Source organism: Pongo pygmaeus, chromosome 3 (genome assembly GCF_028885625.2).
Source record: "Pongo pygmaeus isolate AG05252 chromosome 3, NHGRI_mPonPyg2-v2.0_pri, whole genome shotgun sequence".
In the NCBI taxonomy this organism is placed as follows: Eukaryota; Metazoa; Chordata; class Mammalia; order Primates; family Hominidae; genus Pongo; species Pongo pygmaeus.
In genome coordinates, this window is record NC_072376.2 from 66920819 (window position 1) to 66937305 (window position 16487).

Sequence of the window (16487 nt, forward strand, 5' to 3'; positions counted from 1 at the left end):
TGTTTGGAGGCCCGTATTGTTCTTTCTTAACTGACCTTCGTTTATTATTTTCCCCAAACTTGTGAGTTTAGGGGGTGGGGTTTGGCTACCACTTGTCTCTTAGTAAGGTTCTCACTTGATTCAAAGCTTGGATCTTCTGGATAAAAGTGCATCTAAACCTCTCCTCAAGATTACATTGCCTCTGGTTTACCATGGTTGATTAGTGCTTTTCACAGTAGTTAATTTATGATTAAATAAATCATTTCATCACTGTATGTCAGCATGTCTGAGTATTAAAGGAACAAAGCTGTAGACACTGTACCCCCAGGTAGAAGAAAGGAAAGAAGTGACAAAGACTGCAATTCAGAGTCAGATTGACTAGAATGCAGTTGGTCTGTTGGGTAATTTACACACAAGTCCTGTCCAGAGTTCCTGTGGTAACCCCACCCATTGGTTCAAGTGGACATAGGCCTGATGGAAAAATGTGCAATCTCCTTCATTTACATCCTTGAGCAAGTTACTTCTCTGACTTTCAGTTTCTTCATCGGTAAGATGGGAGATAATAATCCCCATGATCTAATGGGGTTGTGAGAAGTAAATGAGGTAGCTAATGTATGTTAGCATCCAGCGACCAGTGCCTGGTGCTAACTGGTGCTAAACTGAGGCTAGGTTCTTCCTTTGGAAGGAATTTTCCTAGGTTGCTTGGAGGAGAGTCTGACTCTATCAAGATAAAGATCATATGTGGTTGCAATTGTAGGAACCTTGATAGTTCTTGTTATTGTAATTAATTGTAGGTAATTAACTTCAACGTTAACAGTTTGGAAAAAGAAAACAGGCGGGAGAATGCTTAAACAATGTCATTAAACAAGGTGGGCAGATTTGTCTCCGCTAGCCTCCCAGGCAAAGCTTTTAGGAGTTGCTGGCCGGCTGTGATTTCTTCCTTTTCTCACTCTAAGGCTGTCATCCTGCAACAGACCCACAAAATGTGATTCTCCATGGACCTTTCGGGGGAAATGTCCAGTCATCATTGCTGTAATCTGACTTGGCAGAGAGTTCTTTTTGCTGTCAGTCGTGTTATCTCCAGGGCAGACCGGGTGTTTGGTCTCCTCCGGTCTCACAGATAAACACCCTTCTCCCTAACCAGAGTGAGGGTTCATGCCGAGCCTCTGGTGGGGGAAGCCCCTGGTTTGGAGCCTCATTGTACCATAGAAGGAGGTTCATGACCCATTGGATGTGATTGGCCTCGTCATGGAATACCCCGTGCCCTTGGATGAACTTGAGCCATTGCATACGACTAGTTGTGTGCCCAGGGCCCTGGTCACTTCTCTGGGTCTCGCCCTTCAGTGATACCACAAATATTCATCATTCAAGTGTAAGGGATTAGTGGATTGAGGTGAGTGGGTTCTACTGTTTTACTAGCTTGCCTACGGAGCCCTAAGGGAGAAACTCAACCCTCCTGCATGTCAGTTTCCTTAGCTACATTTTTCCCCAAAGGACGCTAAAATGGTGTACTTCACAGGCCCCCTCTGTCCTTACAACTGAAGCAAGGTGGGCTGCATGTCTAGGTGGGTAGGTCAGACTGACTGGGGGGACTGGGTGGTGCCTCACCAGAAAATATAAATCCTATTCATTCCATTCTAGGTGGGGCAATGCTACTGCTTTAGAATAGTGGTCTGGTCTCTGGCATCAGGCTGCCTACCTGGGTTTTCAAAACCCAGATCTACCATGTGCTACCTGTGTGACCTGGGACAGATTCTTTAACCTGCTTTCATCAGCTGTGTAATAGGGTTATCATGAAGATGAAATGGGTTGAAATGTGTAAAGTGCTTGGAATGGCACCTGCCACAGTGTTACTCGTTATTAGTATTATTTTCTTGAAAAGAAGGCATAGTTGATAGTATCAGACAGGTCTGTGTATCAGACCCAGTTCTACCATGTAGTTGCTAGCCTAAATAAGTTCCTTAATATTACTTTGCTTTGGTTTCATCACCTGGGAAATGAAATACTTCCCAGACTCAGTGCTGTTGGGAGGAATAATTGAAATAATTACATGGAAAGTGCTTGGTGTATTTTAAATGTTCAGTGAGTGTTAACTATTGTTATATTATTTTAAAACATTTTTATATTGCTTACAGTTAGACATCTTAGGTCATGCTACTATCTGGATATAATAATGGTGGAAACGGTAGTACGTTGAGGGCCAAAGACTGAGCAAAAAAGATTTCCCAAAAGGCTCCCAAAGGCAGAGGAGGAAAACCTGTTAGCAAAGATTGTGTTGTTTCTCTTGGAGTTCCAGGGTAGAGTGGCTGCCAGTGAAAATGCCTAGTCTTTCATAAACCTGTGGGGAGTGGGCTTCTGTGATGTGAGTAAACAGTGGGTCTTCCTGGAGCAGTGATTTCCTGGCTTCACCTGTCACTGTGTCCTTGTCTCCAAGACCTTGGCTAAGACTTCTTTTCTATATTTGAATTCTTCACTTAAAGTGGAGAAAATAGGGTCTGGTGGGATCTTGACTACTTTTTTTTTCCTTTCACTCTGTTGACCAGGATACGATCTTGACTACTCAAAATGCCATCTGTAAGATGCTGGCAAGGTGAGGACAGATAAGAGATGCTCTAAAGTGTGTCCTCCTCATTGCCTCAGTATTCATGGACTTCCCAGTAGCATATAACTACTCCTGATATTTATGTACTGGCATTACATAGACTCCGTTTTATGTAGTTGGCAAATTTATTGTCCTGACAATGCCTCCAAAGTATGAAAGGCTTTTCAAAACTGTTTGGAAGGAAGACTGTGTCACTGTTCCTGGGTTAATAGGATTTAATCGCTAACTATCCCCAAAGAATAAGGTTGACATGAAAACCATAAAAAAACATAAAATGTGGAAAACTACACTGAGCTGAAATCAGGAACAGAAAATGTTGGTTGTCTCCCGTAAACTTTCTATGTTTACCATTTCCTCCATTTTGTTCTGTGTGACATGAGGACACCACAGTGACCTATTTGGTTAGTTACACAGATACACACTTCAGATCAGTAAGAGGAAGAACTTTCTATGAATTAGAGTTGTCCGAAAATGTAGTAGGTTGCGTTTTGGGATACTGAGTTTCTTGTCACTAAAGGTGATTGTTTTTTTTTTTTGGCATATTTAGTGCATGGTGTATGTTTGCTGGATGAGTGAATGAATTAATAAATGAATGACAAAGAGGATTTGTGTTTTTCAGCTGCACATACACTCATCTGTAAAGTGAAGATTACCTTAATGATCTCATAGGATTATTTTAGATTAAATGAAAAAACATGTTGAATACCCAGCGCAGTATCTTGCATATTGCAAACTGCTCATTAAATAGTAATAATCATTATTTTTTATTTTATATTCTAAAAAGAATTTCTGCCTCAGGTAGAAGGTAGACAAGATGATCCACCAATTTGAGATTTGCAGTTTTTACAATCATCTGTTTACTCTTATTCTCTTTGCCTCTGCCCTTCTTCATCTACCCATCTGAAAGAACTTCTCTCTGCTCTAGAAAGCCAAGTTTCTTGGCATGGTAAGTTGACTAGTACACAAGTTCTATCCCAATTAACCGGGGACATTTTTGGTAACATCACTAATTTGTGACTTGGAATATGTGGACTTAGACTCCACGAGTTTTTTCAAGTGACTCTTATTTGCTTCTTGTGTTTGATGCATTTGTCACAGCCACACAAAAGACTTCACCAGCAGCAGAGTCGAAACTCTCCAAGAATTTTCTTTAATAGCCTCTTGGCACAACAGCACATGCATGATGGGGAGGTCTAAATATGTCATTGCTATCTGCTGAGATGATTTGCATAACGTGTTTATGACTGCTTTTGACAGTCACGTGGCCTTTTCTGAATAGAGCGCGGCATGTTTAAGTTCCTGCATACTAGCATTAATACGTGAGTCATCATGTGTTTTCAGACTCCTCATTAAATGTGATTGTCAGACTTATATTACATCTTCCACAACATACACACACTCAGCCATTCTATCTGTGGCCTTTTTTTTCCCCTTGAGGCCCTTTGCAAATTTAGTCTAACAGTCATCTCTGAAGGCATCTGTATTCTAACTTATTAATGAATTAAAGGGAAATTAATACATTTTCTAATAGGGTAGAGTTGCTATATATGTAGCAATCTAAGTGGCTGCCATCTCCAAATATTTTTGCCTATTTCTAAGCCCTATAGAGAAGTGTTGGAAAGGATCGCTGGGAGTGTTCACCCCATTCCTGCAGGAATACCCTTGGAAATATGTAGCCTCTGTATTTCTAGGGCTGCCATAACAAATACCCATAAACTTGGCGGCTTAAAACAACTCCCATTTATTGTCTCACAGTTCTGGAGGCTGGAAGTTTGAAATAAAGGTAACAGCAGGGCCACACTCCTCTGAAGGCTCCAGGAGAGGGTCTTCTCTGGTCTTTTTCAGTTTCTAGTGGCTCTAGACATTCCTTAGCTTGTGGGTGCATAATTCCAATCTCTGCCTCTCTCCTCACATCACCTTCTCCTCTGCATTTGTGTCTTCTCCTCCTGTCTTATAAGTGTCTAAGGACATCTGTCATTGGATTTAGGACCCACTCAGATAATCCAGGATGATCTCATCTCAAGATCCTAAACCTCATGACATCTTCTTTAGATCGTTTTCCTGTAAGGTCATAGTCACAGGTTCTGGGGTTAAGACATGGATATATCTTTTGCAGGGACCCTCATTCTACCAACTGTATCCCCAGCTGACAACCATATACACAAGCTCTTCCAATTACTTATGGAGAGATTTCTTGTCCGCTTGGAGGCTGAAATACTGAGCAAAGTACAGGCAAGGAGAGTCAGAATTGGCAGCCATCATCATTACCTTCATTTATTTCTATGTCCATGCCACAGTAGTAAGTGTTTTGTACTCTAAAGGCCTACTGAGTTCTTCCAGTCAACAGTGTGATATATCTAATAAGACAAAACAGTATATATTAGATTGCATTAGTAGACACATAGTATCCTGGTTAAGGAAGTGATCACTCCACTGAATCCTGAGTCCTCCAAACCAAAACAGGATAACTTCACTTCCAGGTACATGTTTTCAAAGGGATCTTAACAAACTAGAAGGCATCCTGGGTAGATCTTTTACCACCACCTGGACTACCCGGGAAGACAACTGAAAGAACCAAAGACAAAGAGAAAAACAAGGGAGAAACCACCCAATGCTGTCTTTAATTTGGGGATGTGTGTGTCATGTTTTGAGGAAGCAAATGTGATATATGTTACACTGAAAGGCAGAACAAGGCCAAAGGTCAAAGTAACATGGGAAGCATTTAGCTATTTGAAAAACTGACCAGTTCTCCCTCAGTGGAAGTGTTTCCAGTAGAAGCTGGTAGGTCCTGTAGGGATCTTGAAAAGAGGATTTTTCTACTTGGTGAAAATCTAAGTTCCTTACCCAATCAAAATCCTATGACTTCTAAATAAATCATTTTAAAACCTCACTTACAGGTCGTCATGTGGGTCACATCAAGAGATCACTACTCTTTCTTGATTGACACATTTGCTCAGGTTCTTCTCACCTGGATTACTTCCCACTTGTCCAGATCGCATTTATCATTCATGATCCTTCCCAAGGACCATCTATCCCATTAACTTTCCTTGATTGTTCTGGACCACACACACACTCTATTGTCTCTCCTCCAAAGCTTGTCCATGGCTCCTGTCTTGGGGCATTATACACATTGCCATGTATTGTGTATTCTCTTGCAGTGTTTTTACATTTTTTTCCTATGGATAAACTCTGTTTTCATAATTAGAGTTAAACGTATTGGAGATGAAATGGAATTCCCTACGGGAACTCCCACAGAGTTTAAGGCCAATCCCAGGCATGGATTAGGCAAAGCCATGACCCGTGTAGAATTGAAACACAGCAGGAAAATGTTGAGAATTCAAATCTTTCCTCATCTTGTCCTTCCCTCCGTAAAACTTCGTTATCTATTTAAAAAAACAAACAAACAAACAAACAACCACACACACATAAACACTTTTTGAAATTGTTTTTCAGCTTTGGATGAAAGAATGTCAGTTTGCTTCTTTTCCATACCCCTCTGATATCAGCTCTTCCCGGGATCCTTGGTGACTCCTAGGATGAACAGAGCTCCGAATCAATGCAAAAATACTTTGCCTTCATTTGTTGTTGTTGTTGTTGTTTGCAGGGGATCAGTTCTATTTCATCATGTTTATGGACTAGGAAATGGAAGGACATCTTTTCTGTTACAGAGTTTTTACAAACAAACCCAAGTATGGCACCCCAGGGGAAAGGTGGTAAAATCTTGTCAAGAGAAGGAACACTCTTCTCTAACCTGCTTATGAAAGGCATTCCCTGACTTCTAAAACTTGCGTCTAATTGGCTAGCCACTTGGGACTCTTTTCGCTTAACCACTTCCCTTGTTTTTCCCACATTCTGAACATCTATGTCCTCTTTTATTGACTCCAGATGTATTACATGGTCTCGCTTTAGTTCAATTCTCCTGTAATTTCTTGACATGTTTGTGACCTCTTTAAAGACCATTTAAAAGGGTTTTATTTTTTCTGTATTTTTGGGTGTTTGCAATGCTATACAGGCTAATGTCATTCACAGATTCATTAATGAGTGGCTTAGTCCCTCTTCGAGATCATTGATTTAGAAGTTAAGCAGAAGCAGAGCTAACCACGACCTTGGCAGCAGCCTGTAAGCACCTGCCTCCCCTCTCTTTCCTCTGCAGTGTATTTGCCCCCCATCACGCACACACAGACACATCACCCCCCACTTCCAACCCAGGTTCTTAGTTTGAAGATAATTTTATTCCATGTGTGACCATTTTTATCCAGGTCATTAATGCTCCTAATTCTTCCCTATTACATGAGAGTCTGTAAGCCAAGGAATAGCCCACAGAACACTGTCCATCCTCTGTGTATGTTCATTTACAATTGGCCTTTATAAAATTGCTGTAAGAGTTTGATGGCACATTATCGATACTGTCAAGTCTTACTAAATTTATCTAAAATTTAAAATGTAATTGTACATTTACTTTGTTTAATACAGAAAGATAGACTTTGCCCTAACTTTGGCAATTATTTTCCCCCCAGTAACCTGATTTAGGAGTTACAGCTAGGGCCAGGGCAGTAGTTGGGCAGACATGCCTGCTGGGTGAATTATTTTAGAAAGAGAGATGAGGCCACCATTTGAAGAATTGGCAGGCGCTGGTCCGTTTGGTTCCTCTGTGGGTATATTTCTGCTGTTCGTGGTCCAGGATGGTGTTTCTGACTGAGATTGTGATTTTTGCACTGAGCTGTCACCCCAGTGACCAGTTTGAAACTAAGCAACCATTCTGCCACATGGAGCTTAATCCAAATTTTAAAGCAACATCAACAATTAAAAAAACAAAAACAAAAACAAAAAACTTAAGCTCATTTTCTTGAAGCTAAAAGTAACCTCGGAAATAATCTGATATAGAGTTAGCCTTTGTGTGTTTGAAACATGCTGTAAAACAAGAGGTTGGCTGAAGGGAGTAAAAGATTTTGAACAACTTTTAAATGAGCAAAAATTCAAAGCAAACATGAATACAGTAGGGCAGAGCCTCACACTGTTTGTAAAATGTCACATTCCATGTAGTGTCCTTGCTGGAGAGAACTCTTTATTACTTGACTGGGCTCGCTTATGTACTCATGAAACAAAGCTCTTACAGGATCCAGTCATTTTGTGATCTTTTGTGAGACCTGGCTCTAGGTTACATTCTTTGCTTCTTTGAAGCAAGTCATTCCTCTTGCTTGTGAACCCTTCGGCAAACTGTTCACCTGTGTGTCTCTGTCAAGTGTAACAATCAGCTGAAGCAACAGTCAATTCTGACCTTGGGTGAAGTTTAGTGGCACACCTGGGAAGAGTTTGTAATTCTACTGTTTTGTCATTGTAGCTAGCTGGCCACCAGGTCAGGTAAAAGGAAAATATCAAGACTCAAAAAAGTAGTTGGTAGCAGAGCTGCATCCAAACCACAGTTTTGATATTCTACTCTCCCTACTTAGGTTTCTAAAAATAACAGTGACAAGTTCATAATTAAGGTGAGGCAAGTGAGACACTCACCTTCAGGTGCAAAATTTAAGGTGCAAAAAAAATTCAGTAATCCTAATGTGAATGCAATATTTGAAAAAATGCAAAATGAATGCAAACAATCCGTGATGAACAAAAGATCAAAATGTATTCAAATAAAGACAAGATCAGTAAGCTAAAGTTATTTAGAAATTGTTTAAGATCATCACTTAGTTAAGAGAAATGATCAAACATGGCAATTTCCTCAATCAAAAACAAGATGAGTGATATGGTTTGGCTGCGTCCCCACCCAAATCTCATCTTGTATTGTAGCTCCCATAATCCCCACATGTTGTGGGAGGGACATAATGGGAGGTAATTGAATCATGGGGGTGGGTTTTTCCCATGCTATTCTTGTGATAGTGAATAAGTCTCATGAGATATATTGGTTTTATAAAGGGCAGTTCCCCTGCACATGTTCTCTTGCCTGCCACCATGTAAGACATGATTTTGCTCCTCCTTCGCCTTCCGCCATGATTGTGAGGCCTCCTCAGCCATATGGAACTGTGAGTCCATTAAGCCTCTTTTTCTTTATAGATTACCCAGTCTTGGGTATTTCTTCATAGCAGTATGAAAATGGACTAATACAGTGAGCAAAGAGGAAGGTTTTTGGAAACAATGATGAGTGTGTTTCCTTTAAAGCCAGGAAAACAAAACTATTTCTAAAATTGTTTGGAGAATAAATAAAATATTTAAACTTAAATTGATATTTTCAGTTTTGATATACCTACTCTTCATGTTTTCCACATTTTTCAACTTCCTTAATGATCTGAAAAAAATTAGCCATTAAAAAATAAACAAAAATGTACATATCAGGACATACATTTTTCCTTTGGCCTCAGGCTGCAACTGATAAGGGGACAACTGCCATGGTCCCGGGTGACCAGTATACCTCCTTGGATACTTTCATTTTTCAAGTACTTGTGGATCTTTTGGGGGTGGGGTGGGGACACGGAGCACCTGGAGCTGCAGGCTTCATTTCCTCCCATTGCCTCTCCATCAGTTTTTTGTGGCCTGTCACTGTTTAAACTTTTTCATTTATTGTGAATGTCAGTGGAAGTTCTTCAGTATTTGTACTTCTGGGTGGGAAAAATTATGTCTGATTTATCATTTGTTTAAATGGTTTTTATTTCCCTTTTCTTGTGTTATGTACTATGTCGGTACATTTTGGAATGAGATTTATCAAAGTAAAGGAATGTTTACAAGCAAATAAGAGAGCCCCACATTCCCCAGATAGCAATGGTCCTAAGGATTGGATATACATTATGAGTTCCAGTACCGAACTGTTTAGCCACTGAAGACTGTCTTCTGTTTATATAAATCCACCTAATGCTACTACATATTTTTGCATTTTCTAAGCTGCATTCATAGCCATTGCTTTTGTTTTTAAAAGCTTCTACATTTCTACCTTTTTACTCTTAAGATAAATACCTCCTCCACCACCTCCAAGAATTATTTTCTCCAGGCCTCAGGGCAGTGTCTCCTCCTCTACCCACTCCAGTAATAGTAGTAGTGTGTGCTATTGCTACAAGAAAGTGGATGCAGTTTCAGGCTGTCTGGCAGTCACATCAAGGGAACAGATTCCCTCACTTCACTCTGGCCTGGAGTTTTGGAGTTCATTCTACCCATACATTGTAGGAGAGACACTGATAAATTGGGGAGCTTGCAGAAGAGATTTGGATGTGGAAGAAACACTGACTGAACCCGAGGCTACTCGCCCTGGGGGAGAACATGGGATCTATCTTCAAATAATTAAAGGACTTAAAAAGTTAGACATATTCTAAAGAGCTCCTAGGGTAACAGTGGCACTTGTGGAAAGGGCAGGTGAGGTATAGGAAAGGAAAATTTTGCTCATTATGTGGACTTTTTCCTCTATTAATCAAAGCTATCCAAAGGCAGAATCATCTATTTTATAAGGTAATAAAGGCCTTTCTCATCTGTCAGGCTTTCTTTTGACTCAGAGTCTGTGGCTATAGTGTTTCATCTTTGACAAGGTTAAAGTGCCAATGCAGGACACACCGCCATGTGACTATAAAGAAAGATTCTTTTTCATAATATGGAATCCTAATCCTCCTCCTATTACTAGAAAACTATGACTCAGGCAACAATTTCAGAGATGCTTTAGGGTCAAATCTTGTCCTTTCAATGGGAAGAACAGGTAAAATTATCGGTGCCGCATGCCAAATGTTATATTTATCCAATTGTCTTTCTAGTGGAGTATGTGGTTTATTCTGGCGACTACATCTGATAACCATTTTCTATAAAGCCAGGGTGTATTGAAAGGAGAATTAGCAGGACAATAGCACACCAAGGATCCCATTGTTCTGATGAGTTACCTGATGCAGAAATGTTTCCACTTCCAAACAGGCTGTATTCCAAAGGTTGTTCTTAAATCTGTCTAGTGCGGTGACAGTAGACATACGATCTCGAACGACCCTCTTGGTTGCGGGCAGCGCCGACTGGCTTTTGCTCTGGTATGTGTCTTTGTTGTCATCCAGGAAGTTCAAAATTTGAGAATTAGGCAGAGAAGCTTCTATACAGGTTTTAGGCTAGACAATAAAATGGTAGGAAAGGAAGCAGGGATTAGGAGCAAAGAGAGATGGGGGTTTTTATTTTTCTGGGTGCTTTTCAGCACTAGATTGGGGATTTTGGCTCCATATATCTCTAAAAATCACCTCTGGTTTCTGTCCTATTCCAGACCAGAAAGAAGAAGGAAAGGGTGATTCCTAAGGCACAACAGGGTTATACCAAAAAAGTGTAAGATTTCCACCCTACCCATCATACACGTATATAAGGAGGGAATCAGTCAACTCCACTACTCTTTCTTACTCTAAACTGCCAAAACGCTGTATCACAGCTCTGTCTACTTGCTTCAGTCACGGCCAGAGATGCTGATGGCTGATACATTCAGTAAATTTATATGGACACAAAGCTGACAGGCGCTCTCTCTTACTTTTGGTGGGAGAAACTAGCTTACCTTTTCAGGCTTAATGATTTTTGATAATTTCTTCTCCATTCAGCAGCAAGGCTCTGATATGTCTGAAAACGTGACACATCATACGTGTTTATAAGCTATACACTGCAAATAAGAACCTCCAGGGAGATATTAATCATATTTTTTAAGTCTACCTAGTTCTTTCCCTTAGAGCCAAAACTGCTTGTTCAGTCAATTATCTCATAATCTGTTTCTATTCATGTAGGCTTTATTTAGTCTAAAATAAAGTCAGAAAATACATACAGCAGTGTTTACATTAACATTATATTAAGAATTTGGTTTATCCACATGGGTAAGTGCCAGGGAATTCAAATTGCTCTCAGAAAGAAAAAGAAAGGAAGGGAAAAGATAAAAGAAAATTGGAGTTGGAGCTAAATCTGCCATTTTTGCTTACCCCATTCCATTCATTCTGCCTCAGCACTCAGTGAAATCAAGGAATCTTTTTCTTCAGAGACCTTTGACATATCTACAGTCATGGACCCCATAACGACATTTTGGTCAATGACAGACTCCACATATTATGGTAATCCCATAAGATTAAAATACTCTTTTTACTGTATCTTTTCTATGTTTAAATATATAAATACCATTGTGTTACAGTTGCCTACAGTATTCAGTACACTTACATGCTGTACAGGTTTGCAGCGTAAGAGCCACAGACTACACATCTATATGGTGTATAGTCAGCTATATCATGAAGGTGTGTGTAAGTGCACTCTATGATGTTCACCCAAGGACCGAATTGCCTAACAATGTACCTCTCAGAACATATCCCCATCATTAAGCGACACATGATTCTACTTGCAATTAGAGCCTGAAGAGATTTAAAGCCTTCTAATTTCCTGGGTCTCTTGTATTTAATGAGTTACATTATTGGGATTCTGACTAGCCATAATCAAGAAAGATGCTGGGAGACAAAGTAGGGAAGTAGGAGCAAAAACTTGGAGTCAGACAGCCCGTGCCCGTTTTGTTTCTTTTTTTGGTGTGATTGACAAGTTCTTTACCCTCTGCATTTCAGTTTCCTCATCTGCTAAAAAAAAAAAAAAAAAAAAAAAAAGACTAACTAAAACTATGCCATTTGTGAGGATTGAATAACGTAATATACTATAATATAAGGCCCCTAGCACAGTGCCTGGAGCATGGTAAATGTTCAAAGAACTGTTAGATGAAAAAAGGATTTTTCCCAAACATCTAATCATCAAAAACAAAACAAAACATAAAAACCCCACTTGATTAGCACAGAATCATAGAACTCTGTTTCTGGAAGGGACTGTTGTACACGATCTAGTCTGGTGGTTTGCAAGTTTTTTTAAAAGCTAGGATTCTTTGAACAGAATATTAAGAGGAACCTGATGCATTAAGGAATATGGCAGGCTGGGTGTGGTGGCTCACGTCTGTAACCCTAGAACTTTGGGAGGCTAAGATGGGAGGATTGCTTGAGGCCAGGAGTTCAAGACCAGCCTGGTCAACATAGCAAGACCCCATCTTTAATAAATAATAATAATAATAGTAATGGCAGAGCTGGAGGAGTGGGCAAAGCTCCCCCTTGGTTTCCTCCTATCTCCACTCCCTTGGAAGATCTGGAAGCATCTGATGCCTTCCACAGCACAGTTTGAAAAACGAAAATCTGGTCCAATGCCACCATTTCACCAATAAGGGAATGGCCCAGAAACATGAAGTTGTATTTTCAGTGGTATGGCCTCACTGCAGCCTGAATTTATCTTCCCCTACAGCATCATGAGAAAGAATAACCAAGACTGTAGCATGTGGGACTGTATGGCAGAACACTACAGAGAAGCTTTAAAAGACCTAGAGTTTTAGTTCATCCTGTGTGAACCATTTTTCCCCTATAGATTATAGATGATAATCTTTTGCGTGGCCCATTTCCATTTTCATGTTTGTTTTTCAACTGTTTCTGGTGTCACTTAAAGTATTTCCTGTGAGATTCCAGTACTTTCTAACAGCCTTGAGGACAATTAGCAGCTGCATAGATACAGATTTCCTTGAAACAACTTTGCCCCCTCCTGCACCCTCTATCTTTGCCTTCTGTGATCCTATCTGATGCTAAATAAAATGCTACAATTTCTAAATGTTTTTATATTAAGGGCATTTACCAGCAACCTCTTCACTAGAGTGGCCTCTCAGGCATATTACTGCAGTACAGAAATGTAAACAACAAAGCTGACTCAATGAAAGCCTGAAGTCAATGTATTTTCTTTTTGAGATAAGGCTATGTTTGTACAAACAACCTCCGACTTTATTTGGAAAAGAGATATAATACAGTTTATGACTGCTGGGCTGTTTCCAAACGTGGCTAACTTCCTGTTAGGTTATTCATGTGTCTTTATGTTCTTGTGGAAAGCATAAGGTCTTTTAATTTACTTTTGGAAAAGAGGAAAGTTGAGTTGGGGCTGAGGGAAGAGGCAGGATTCTTTTTTTAAAAATTTATTTTTATTATTTATTTTATAATGTTTCCCCTCCCCTCAGCCCCACTAGAATGTCAGCTCTGTGAGGTCAGGGATTTAAGGCAGAAGAATGAAAATGCCCAACCTAAAATACAAGATCTACAAAAGCACCTGGATGAAGAGCCTGCCTCATGGGAAGGGCAGGGCTGTCCTGGGAAGAGTCAGCTGCACTTTGGCACCATCTGAGGTGCCTGTCCAAGCCTTACCTGAATGGGACTGGTCATGTGAGGGGTCAGTCCTGCAGGCTGCACTCACACCTCTTCTCCAGATCTGCCATCTCCTTTAGGACCAGGGCCACGCTGTACCGCAGCTCCTGGAACTTGGCTGTGGGGACCTCAAAGCGGTATGCTAACCCATCTGAAAGCTTCAGCTGCATCAGGACCCTCAGCTGCAGGGAGCGAGCCAGGGCACTGGTGGAGATTGTCACATCCACCCACCACCGAAAGTCAGCAACAAGGGGCAGCCAGGCCCCCTGCTGCTGAGCTACAGAATGAAGGAGGGGCCACTGGCTCCCAAATACCACGCTGGCCAAGTCCCCGACCAGGTCTTGGGGGATGCAGAGCTCCTGGAGCTGGTCCCTGAAGGTGTTGGGCTTCAGGCTGGTGGGGGGCAGATGGAGGGCCTGCTGGAGCAGCATGTGCATGCCTGCCAGCAGGGCACCCAGCCACTCCTGTGGCAGGTTGGCGCTGACCCCAAGACACTGCACAGCCTCTCGGCAGTCCTCCCCTTTCAGGCTGCTGATCACAAACTTCATCAACTTTCTGACCATGCTCCTGTTTAGGTCCCCTAGTAGCTGGGCCATTGCTTCCACCTCTGGAGGAAGCTGGGCCCCCAAGAAACTCACTCAGCCACTGTGACTACCACCAGGATGATGCAAGACAGAGCTGTGGCCCCCACAGCAGACACTGCTGCTGTTTCCTCCTTGATTAGCCAGCCTAGGGGGTCGGTCCCAGATGCTGGGGTCGGTGCCACCGATCCCCAGCTGATGCAGCGAATGGGGACTCCCTGAGGGCAGAAGCATATCCTTTAAGTCTCTTTCAAAGGTCTGCATATCCAACTCATGACCTAGCTTAGAGTTGGTGCTTGAAAACTATTTATTGACTGTCTACCCAAGAGACTTCCTAGATGCAAAGCAAACATGTTGAAAAACTTGATTATTGTTGACTCCTATCTGTGTTAAAGGAAAATATGTATTGTGATAGTATTCTACTATTTAAAAGAAATATCTAGGCTGGGCGTGGGGGCTCACACCTATAATCCCAGCACTTTGGGAGGCCAAGGTGGGTGGACCTCTTGAGGCCAGGAGTTCAAGACCAGCCTGGCCAACATGGTGAAACCCTGTCTCTACTAAAAATACAAAAATTAGCCAAGCATGGTGGCGCGTGCCTGTAATCCCAGCTACTCAGGAAGCTGAGACAGGAGAATCACTTGAATCTGGGAGGTGGCGGTTGCAGTGAGCAGAGATCACACCACTGCACTCCAGCCTGGGCAACAGGCAAGACTCCGTCTAAAAAAATATATATATATCTAATGGAATAAAAGAGTCCTATTGGAACAAAGCTTAACAGCCCCTTATAGGAGCTCTAGCTTTCAGATTCTGGGCCAACAGAGCTAGACTAGAGACAATGAATTCAGTAACAAATACATGTAAAATTTATTGAGCACTTAGTATGTGGTAGATGCAAATCTAAGAGCTTTATGTATCATATCTCATTTCATCCTCACAAGAGTTCTATGAAGTAGCCTGTGATTATCCCCATTTTACAGATGTGAAAACAGAGTCTGAAATCATTGGCCCATAGTGGTGGGATTTGAACCCAGGCAATGTGTCCAGAGCCCACTTAGCCACTAATGACCAATAGAGTGAAATGCATACAGAAGACAACAGTGCATTTATCATAGTGAAAATATGAAAGGCTCAACGGCACTATTTTCTCTCAGATGACTTAGTTGAAAGCTCTGATCTCCTACTTTTTCTGAGTTTGGGAGAAAGATGGGGAAGAAAGACAAAAGAAAGCCATCACAGTGTTAACTGTTTTTTTTTGTTTTTCTTGTCCTGATCTGACAAAAAATTTACAAATCACTGGTCTATTTAATTTTCTTAACAAATTACATTTTTTAGAGTTACTTTAGGCATTTCCTAGATATTACCCAAATGATTCTTACCACACCAATGTGCAGATGTGAAAGGTGGACATCATTCCCACTGGCATGTGTGGAAAAACAGAGGCATGAGGAGGCCGTGGGGCTTGCCCAAGGTCCTGTCAGTCACTCCAGAGTGGACACTCAACCCTGGCTTTCTGAATCATAGCTCAATTCTCCATGCACTGGCAGCACTGTCTCATGTCTACCATAAGCATAAGACTTTCATGTGCTGGGAAGCAAAGTTGAGCCTTCTTGTTCTCTTTTAGGTGTGTGGATGGCTCCTAGATCTTGACTTGCTCCTGAGGAAATATTATGTGACTGAGTTTCCTGTTACACTGCTCTCCAATCCATCATGAACCAGCCAGAGTCTGCCAACAACCCTGAACCCCTGTGTGCAGTGTGTGGCCAAGCCCACTCCCTGGAGGAAAACCACTTCTACAGCTATCCAGAGGAAGTGGATGATGACCTCATCTGCCACATCTGCCTGCAGGCTTTGCTGGACCCCCTGGACACTCCATGTGGACACACCTACTGCACCCTCTGCCTCACCAACTTCCTGGTGGAGAAGGACTTCTGTCCCATGGACCGCAAGCCTCTGGTTCTGCAGCACTGCAACAAGTCCAGCATCCTGGTCAACAAACTCCTCAACAAGCTGCTGGTGACCTGCCCATTCAGGGAGCACTGCACCCAGGTGTTGCAGCGCTGCGACCTCGAGCATCACTTTCAAACCAGGTAGGTCCCCCATCAGCGAGCCAGGAAGTCCCGCCCCCAAGGGGGACAGCTGGAC

The 16487-nt window shown here is 41.7% G+C and overlaps 1 protein-coding gene and 1 pseudogene across 2 annotated transcripts in view; one reads left to right on the forward strand and one right to left on the reverse strand.

Moving 5' to 3' along the window:
* The window catches only part of LNX1 (ligand of numb-protein X 1), a 219476-nt gene that overhangs the window by 80680 nt on the left and 122309 nt on the right, over positions 1–16487 (forward strand). For both annotated transcript variants that reach the window (XM_054486174.2, XM_054486175.2), the window contains one exon: positions 15967–16432. In XM_054486174.2, the coding sequence (XP_054342149.1) occupies positions 16053–16432 (380 nt within the window). In that variant the 5' untranslated portion in view covers positions 15967–16052. The remainder of the gene's footprint in view (positions 1–15966; positions 16433–16487) is intronic.
* Positions 13788–14606, reverse strand: LOC129034552 (COMM domain-containing protein 5-like; annotated as a pseudogene).